Source organism: Triticum aestivum, chromosome 6B (assembly GCF_018294505.1).
Source record: "Triticum aestivum cultivar Chinese Spring chromosome 6B, IWGSC CS RefSeq v2.1, whole genome shotgun sequence".
Lineage (NCBI taxonomy): Eukaryota > Viridiplantae > Streptophyta > Magnoliopsida > Poales > Poaceae > Triticum > Triticum aestivum.
Window position 1 is genome coordinate 285199339 of NC_057810.1, and position 8018 is coordinate 285207356.

Below are 8018 nucleotides of genomic sequence, written 5' to 3' on the forward strand. Positions count from 1 at the left end.
ACATGTGCGAGGCCGCTGCAGCTGCGCCGCAGTCCTCGCCGCCGGATCCGCCGTTTCCCGCCGCCTCCCGCCCCGCACAGCAGCCAGAGGAGCCGCGCGCCCCGCCCCCCAGCCACCGCGCCCCGCCCCCGCCCCACCCCCTGCCCCACGGCTGCCCGCGCCTCGCCCCCCAGGCCTCCTTGCCCCCGCGCTAGAGGCCAGGCGGGCCAGAAGCAGCCGTGTTGCCCCGAGCTCCCCGCAGGTATGCCTCCTTTTCTTTCTTTTTGTTTCATTTTTTCCTTTTTGATTCATTGTTGGCACTCACAATTTATTGTTTGTTGTATTGTGTAGATGGAGGTGAACACCGACGACATGGAGTCGTTGTCCGATGATTCCGGTTGGTCGTCATCGGACGATTCAGACATTGAGGAGTTGCTTCAAGACGACGACGTCGAGATGATGGGCCTCCTCCTCGACGTGCAAGAGTTTGAAGACCACGTGAAGCTGATGGATTAGAGGAGAGGGTCGAAGATGGGGCAAGTCACCATCTATCGGAACCGCGGTCTCAGACACGAGCAATTGATGCAAGACTACTTCGCGGAGGTACCGACATACCCACCTCGCCTCTCCGGAGAAGGTACCGAATGCGCTGTAGTTTGTTTGTGAAGATTGTCACCGATTATGAGGCCGCCTCAGATTACTTCAAACGTCATAGATCCGCCGCCGGTATCATGGGGCTTAGTGGGTACCAAAAGATATCGACTGCAATGCGGGTGATCGCCTATGGCATACCCGCGGACTATACCGACGAGTATCTTCGCATTGGACAAGATACAACCACGACATCCGCCCGTAGGTTTGCAAAATTGGTCATCCGGTTGTATGGTGATGAGTATCTTCGGGCACCCAACGAGGAAGATACAAAGAGATTGATGGAGAAGAATGAAAAAAGGGGATGGCCAGGGATGCTTGGTAGTCTTGATTGCATGCATTGGACATGGAAAAATTGCCCTAAAGCATGGCAAGGAATGAATTGCGGTAAAAGTCGTGATGCTACCATTGTGCTTGAGACCGTGGCATCGAAGGACACATGGATCTGGCATGCATTTTTTGGTTTGCCGGGAACACTCAATGATATCAATGTGCTCAATAGATCTCCTTAGTTTGCAAGATTAGTTTCTGGGGATGCTCCAACTTGCAACTACAAAATCATGGACAATGAGTACTCAATGGGATACTATCTCACCGATGGAATTTATCCCGAGTGGGCAACTCTTGTGAAGTCCATCAGGGAGAAAAATGGGGTGCCCTTAACCAAAAAACAGGCTCATTTCACCAAGGCACAAGAGGCAGCCCGCAAGGATATTGAGAGAGCTTTCGGTGTTTTGCAAGCAAGGTTTACCATAGTTCAGGGTCCAACTCGTTTTTGGGATAAAAAAAACTTGGAGAGCATCATGAAATGTTGTGTGATTCTACACAACATGATCCTCGAGGATGAGAGAGGGTTAAACCTGCCTTGTTTCTATGACAATGTTGGTACCCGTGTGCAACCGGAAAGAAACCGTTGTCGCGTACAAGCTTTTCTTGAAGCACATCGTGAGATTGAGGATGCAAACACTCATGGTCAGCTCCGGGATTATCTAGTAGAGCACCAGTAGCAGTTGGATGGGCGGCGCCAAGGCCCATGATCTACCTTTGTTTTACTTTTCTATATCCTATTTGATTCGAATAACTTGAATGATTATCATGTGCTTGAAGGTACTATTCGGTGTTGTAACAATAACTAGAATGATTATTGTTTTCTTCAAACCGTTATTGAGATGATGAAAATTGTGATATGTCAAATGACAGTTTTAAGGGTTGGGGCTGCGACAAAGACCGGAACTCTCAAACCCAACCCTTATAACGGAAACCCTTAAAAGTGCCAAAAAATGCCAATTCTCAACCCTTAAACTGGTTTCAAGGTTTGAGGGTACTATTTTTTTTTTGAGGTAAGTTCAAGGGTACTGCTAGTGATGCTCTAAAGTGAGCATACGCTCACTCCAAAAATTACCATGAGTTTATGCTTCTATGGACCAAAACCTTAAGCACAAACCCAAATACAGGGCCCAGCAACATCTTTCGGCCTGCGCCTTACTCACGGGCTTCATCCGCTGCGCTCCGACCAAGTCTGGACGGCCCAACGTGGACACGCACGCACAAAGCCCCCGAAGCTTCGGCGAGGACGATGGACGACTGCGGCGGCGATGGCCGCCGGCCTCGCGCCGTCTTTATGGCCTTCGGCACCCACGGCGACGTCTTCCCAATCGCTGTATGCTCCTCCTCCTCTCTCTCTCTTTCTGTGGTGCATGTATTCGGACTCGGGCGTATAGGACAACCCTCTTTGCCGCTGACATCGAGTGGAGAGGGGAGCGATGAAATTCCGCCTGATTCTAGAGCATCTAGCACATGATTGCTGTTGCATTCGATGCACCTATTACTGAGAAGTTGAGCCACATTAATCCATCAGATCGATATAGTTTTCTGCTTCTCTAGATGGAAAATCGATATAGCTTTGGTATAACGCATTAATACTAAATGTTGAGCAATATAAAGATAGATACTCAGGAAAGATGACAATTTCAACCTTCTCAGATCTCTATACTTTGTATTTTATGACTCCTTTTCTTCTCCTTAGGCCCTTGCTGCAGCGTTTGCTAAGGACCAACAACAGTATACTGTGGTGTTCATCACTCATTCAGCACACCAGGTTTGGATCTTGTGAAATTAGAACTGCCGAACCGTGATAAAACTAGTTCATGTTTGACCCCATGCATTAAATTTGATGCAGAGTTTATCCACACATCTAGCAGCCAGTAACGTTAGGTACATGCCTGTGGCAAGCCCACCTGCCCTTGCTGCCGAACAACTTGATAGTATTTCATGTAAGCGCTATGAATTTAAGTATTCCGCTATCAAATACAACTTTTCTACCGTAGGTCTATTTCCAATGTGATTTATCATGGAAATCTCTTTCATAGATGATTCTGTTCAATCGAACGCTGGTCCTGAGTCATTTTCACGGCGGAAAGAGATCATTCAGACGGAGCACAGGAAAGCCTGTTTAGCTTCTGTGGAAGAAGTGTTTGGAAATGATCCGAGCATTCATAGCGACTTCACTGTGATCAATTTCTTTGCCCTGGTGAGGACCTCACTAACAGCATGATTATCATGTTTGCTAGAAGTTAAGTGGCGGGGCTCCTTTTTCAAGTTTCAGCTACAAGTTGTGCAATTTAATAATGCTCTGATAGTGATTTGCACTGGAATAAGAAAGAAATTCTGATGCACAATTGATGTCGAAACTGAAGAATTTCAGCAAGCATCATTCACTAGAACAGATCCTTGAGAATATCAGTTAGTCAGTTCTATGTAGGAACTAATGCAGCTATGAAATGCATTGTGTGGTTATAATATGGGTTTATCTCATGCTTTAGGAAGGTTGGCATCTTGCAGAATTGTTTCAAGTTAAGTGCATCATTGCTGCTCCTTATTTTCTTCCATATAGGTAATTTGGCTTATATTTGCTTCAATTTCACATCGAAGCTGTTACCTTGTAATGATTTTATGAGGGATTGCACACTCATTTTGGTGTCTTCTTATTCACTCCTGTTTGTTTACGTGCTTTCATTTCTTTGTGCAGTGCTCCTTCATCATTTGAACGCCAATTTAAGCAAAGTTTTCCTCTTCTATACAAGTACTTTCAAGAAGCTCCCCCCAACACAGTACAAATTCGCTCCTCTAGTCATGATGGTGCATAAGCATATATCCATCTTGAATTATTGTTTGGTTTGGTTTGGATTTGGTCACTATCTCAACTGCAAACAATATTAAATTTGCAACTCTATTTAACCTGTCTGCTGGGGCACATTATCTTCTTCTCCATGGAGGATAATTTCATGACCACTTTATCATTTACTAAAGCCTAAAATTCCGCACCGTATGTCATGGAAGAATAAACTGCAGAGCAAACCTGTCACTAGCTGTTCCTGCAGGTTGATCAGTATGTTAACCAGATTCTTACAACTATACTAGCCATCATGTATCCAATTACATGGGACCATGCCAGTTACTACCATACTAGTTCTTCAGCACAGAGATTGCGGGTTCTCGAGTGGTAGTGCTTTGATATCCATGAGTGTTTCTGTCTTTCTTTTGATGACCTTCTGATGTTTTTCTTGGTGGGGAACTGACCTGCTGATGCATTGCCTGCTTTGCGTTTGTCATTGGTGTTTTAATGATGTAAATAATGGCAGGTCTGCTGGACTGACATTACCCATTGGATGTGGGCGCTTTTCATGGAAAGTTGGGGATTGTGGAGAAATGATTGCCTAAATCTTAGTCCTATTCCTTATACAGTGAGTGAATGTGTTCAAATGATGTTTCTTTTGTTTATATACCTGGAATGCAAACCTGTTCAGCTCATCTGCGAATGTGATTAACTGATTACCGCAGGGACATTACTGAGGTTAGCTTTTCTTGTAACTACAGGATCCAGTAACAAATCTTCCTTTGTGGCATGTACGTGCAGAGTCGCCATTGTTGTTGTAAGATTTGCAATATATCACCTTTTGAATATTAATGTTGAGCCTGTCAATCAATAATAGTATATATTAAATGACACTTTCATACTTTATGCTCTGAAACTTCGGCTTTCAATAAGGCTTGCGTTGACGCTTTTGTCTAAAATCTTGTTATCGTCAGCGGATTATTTGTAAACCCTATGTCAGCGAGAAGTGATGGTACTTATTAATTGGACTAGGAAAAAATAGTAAATACAAAAAAAAATGAAGTGTTACAACTTCCTTCAATTATAGTTATACTTGATAAATAATTCTATAGTAAATACAAAAAAGATGAACTGTTACAACTTCCTTCAATTATAGTTATACTTGATAAGTAATTCTAGCAATTTGGTCGCTACTTGAGCAGGTATGGTTTCAGCAAGGAAATTGTCGAGCGCCCAGGTAAATTTTGATTAGTCCTGGATCTCCCTTCAGTTGTTTATACTATAGCTCATAGAACGAGAACTTTTCATACTAATTTCCATCATATAATGGCAGGATATTGGCCCTCAAGTGCTCATATTTGTGGCTTTTGGTTTCTTCCTATGGCTCGGCAGTTTTCTTGTGATAAATGCAGGGAGTTATTCTCTGGAGATTTCAATTCTCCATTTGAGGGTATTCTATGTGCAAATCATGCTGGCCTGGAAGACTTCCTCATGGGAAGTTCTTATTCGTCTTTACCTATATTTATAGGATTGAGTTCCATTGGCAGGTGAGTTTCTTATCATGGAAATTTTTATTTTCTATATTATGCAAGGTCATGTCTCCTACCGTTGATATTTTCATATTAGTGTTGTTACAGTTGAATTAAATGATTTCTATAATGTGTAAGTGATTTCTCATTTTGGTTTATGCTATCAATCTGCTGCAGCATGGGGTTTCTTAGAAATCCTAAAGCATTTCTAATGGTGATTAAAGCTGTCATAGAGTCAACAGATTACAGATTTATCCTTTTCTCGTCTGGATACCAGCCATTGGATTCAGCAATCAGATCTGTTGCTTCTTTAGCTGTAGAATCAAGTGTAGAGGCACCTGCTCTTAGTAATGATAGCACTCTCCTTTTCAATAATCGACTCTTTTGCTTATCTGGGTGAGTTCTAACGTGATGGCGCCCATTCATCTTGGCTAAATCGACGGATATTTTGGTCAACTATATGAGTATATGACTACTATTTCAGATCAATACCGTATAGCTGGCTTTTCCCTAAATGTGCAGCTGCTATTCATCATGCTGGCAGGTAATAAAGTTCTCAATTTTTCAGTGACCAAGTTTCTGAATAATATAGTCTTCCACAAAATAATTTACTTCGGTTTGTGCTTCACAGTGGATCTACAGCTGCCGCACTATTTGCTGGAACCCCTCAGGTGATTACAACATCTGATGTACTTAGATATGAAGAATATTTTTTTTGTTCAATTGCTGTGGCAGTGCTATGTGCTGATAGTTGATATGATGTAGATATCTTCCATATCAGTATCGTTGAGACATCATAGGCTAGCTAGATAAGTGCATACTCAAAAGAAATAACGCAATTGTTCCACTTGAGAGTCGTGTTGTGACTTAGCCTTTTAATTAAGAACAACGACTGGTTAACCCAGTGCTCTGGAAAAAAAAGGACAGACATTTGTTTCACCTTTTGTAGCTCATCGTAATAGCATCTAGTTTTGAAAACAAATGACAGCTTGCCAAGATACCAGCAAAATGTCACCATCGATCTAAAGTGACAATTCACCCTGAGCACAATGAAAAATAAGGAATATTAGTAATTCTTGTGCTTGCAGGCGCTAAAAATTCTTGTGATGTACTCCCTCCGTCCCAAAATAAGTGACTCAACTTTGTACTAACTTTAGTAGAATCTTAGTACAAACTTGAGTCACTTATTTTGGGACGGAGGGAGTAGCATGCAACTGACATTACATTTTTGGCATTTATCCTTTTTGATAACAAGATGGAAGTAGTTAAAACCCCTGAATCAAAGTAACGTCCATCTCGTTTTCAGCAAGAAGTCTCATGTATGAAATATTTATGTAGCAAAGCTGAAGTATTATGCTTATAACATCCATCCCTTGTTTCCAGCAAGAAATAACATGCACTCAGTATTTGTGTGCGAAAGCTGACAGTTATATGTTTATTCAAACAATGTGTTATCTTCTAGAAGTATTGACTGTTGTAAAGTTATGCTACCAGTTGCTTTTGGAGGTTACACATTGTACTAAAGAATATCATCATGCAGGTTGCATGCCCTTTCCTGCTGGACCAGTTTTACTGGGCGGAGAGACTACACTGGTTAGGGGTGGCACCTGAGCCCCTTAAAAGACAACATCTAATCCCAGATATAGATGATGCCGCGAGCGTTAACAAAGCCGCAGGTGTGCTACTTGGAGCTATCAGATCAGCATTATCACCAGAAATTAAAGCTCAAGCAACTGTAATTGCTCAGAGACTTGCTTCCGAGGTGTGTTTTCTCCAATTGTTGTATCTATAATATTTGAGCACTTATTTTGTTTTAGAAAGGCTGAGAGTAGAAAAATTCTCTCATTGATATCATTCCAGGATGGGATTGGTGAAGCCCTCAGGATCTTGAAGGAGAAAGTTTTGCCTTAAATAAAATTTGAGCAGTAAGAAGAGGAAGATGTACCGAGAACAAAAAACCATGTAAAAATAGTTTTACCAAGCGTAGATTTTGTGTGTGCCCCCATTGATTTCTTGCCATTGTCTCGGAGCCACTGAAATATGTACTCCCTCCTATCACAAATATAAGATGTTCTAGTAACTTTTTTCTGAACCAGATGTATATAAACATGTTTTAGTGTGTTTGTTCACTCGTTTCACTCTATGTAGTCCATATTGAAATATCCAAAATATCTTATATTTGTAAACGAAGGGAGTAACGATCATATTCGTTTTCCTTTACAAAAACAGAACTTGGACTGCATGTTTTTATTTATCAGTAAACTACACATTTTTTTGCAACGGAACTTGCACTCTTTTCTGATAGCAGCATAAATGATGGAATGCTAAAAATCTGACACATGACGTCAGATTTTTTAGGCATGGCATATCGAAGTTTTTTTATGGCAAATTATATTGTCCCGAGGATGGCAATTTTCCTTTAGCTAGCATGACAATTTCTGACAAAAAAAAGAACATGGCAAGGATTTGCCATGCTTGCTAAAATAGTTATCATCCTCGCGATAACATAATTTGACATGCTAAAAGAAATCTGATATTCGATTCGTGGTGGAATCCATGATGAAAATGTGTCATTGAGCTTGGGCTCCATGGAACCCATATTTTTATTTTAGAAAAATTGAAATGAAAAAGTTTCCAAAATATCTGAACAAATTCCACATGTATATATAGATGCATTCTATGTATCTGTGAAATGTTATTATGAGATACTTTTAAATGCGATCTACAAAAAAACTTTGTGTTTT

The 8018-nt window shown here is 41.3% G+C and overlaps 1 protein-coding gene across 3 annotated transcripts; it reads left to right on the forward strand.

Annotated features, from left to right (window-relative positions):
* The first annotated feature begins 2130 nt into the window (after positions 1 to 2130).
* LOC123136947 (sterol 3-beta-glucosyltransferase UGT80B1) lies at positions 2131 to 7397 on the forward strand. Of its 3 annotated transcripts, XM_044556465.1 has the most exons (15): positions 2131 to 2290; positions 2657 to 2728; positions 2810 to 2903; positions 3000 to 3160; positions 3453 to 3523; positions 3659 to 3740; positions 4272 to 4373; positions 4507 to 4562; positions 4948 to 4982; positions 5079 to 5292; positions 5452 to 5670; positions 5759 to 5818; positions 5906 to 5945; positions 6815 to 7036; positions 7135 to 7397. In XM_044556465.1, the coding sequence occupies exons 1-15, from the start codon at positions 2207 to 2209 to the stop codon at positions 7183 to 7185; spliced, it is 1563 nt and encodes a 520-aa protein (XP_044412400.1). In that variant the 5' UTR covers positions 2131 to 2206; the 3' UTR covers positions 7186 to 7397. The 3 variants fall into 3 exon arrangements, with proteins under 3 accessions (XP_044412400.1, XP_044412403.1, XP_044412402.1); XM_044556468.1 differs by lacking the exon at positions 5452 to 5670; XM_044556467.1 differs by lacking the exons at positions 3453 to 3523; positions 3659 to 3740.
* Positions 7398 to 8018: the final 621 nt, after the last annotated feature.

What these genes read in the sequence shown, in the direction of transcription:
- LOC123136947 (XM_044556465.1), top strand. Translation starts at nt 2,207, where the DNA reads ATGGACGACTGCGGCGGCGATGGCCGCCGGCCTCGCGCCGTCTTTATG. An exon ending in TGATCAATTTCTTTGCCCTG is followed by an intron (nt 3,161 to 3,452) that starts GTGAGGACCTCA and finishes CTCATGCTTTAG; the next exon opens with GAAGGTTGGCATCTTGCAGA. An exon ending in TATTTGCTGGAACCCCTCAG is followed by an intron (nt 5,946 to 6,814) that starts GTGATTACAACA and finishes ATCATCATGCAG; the next exon opens with GTTGCATGCCCTTTCCTGCT.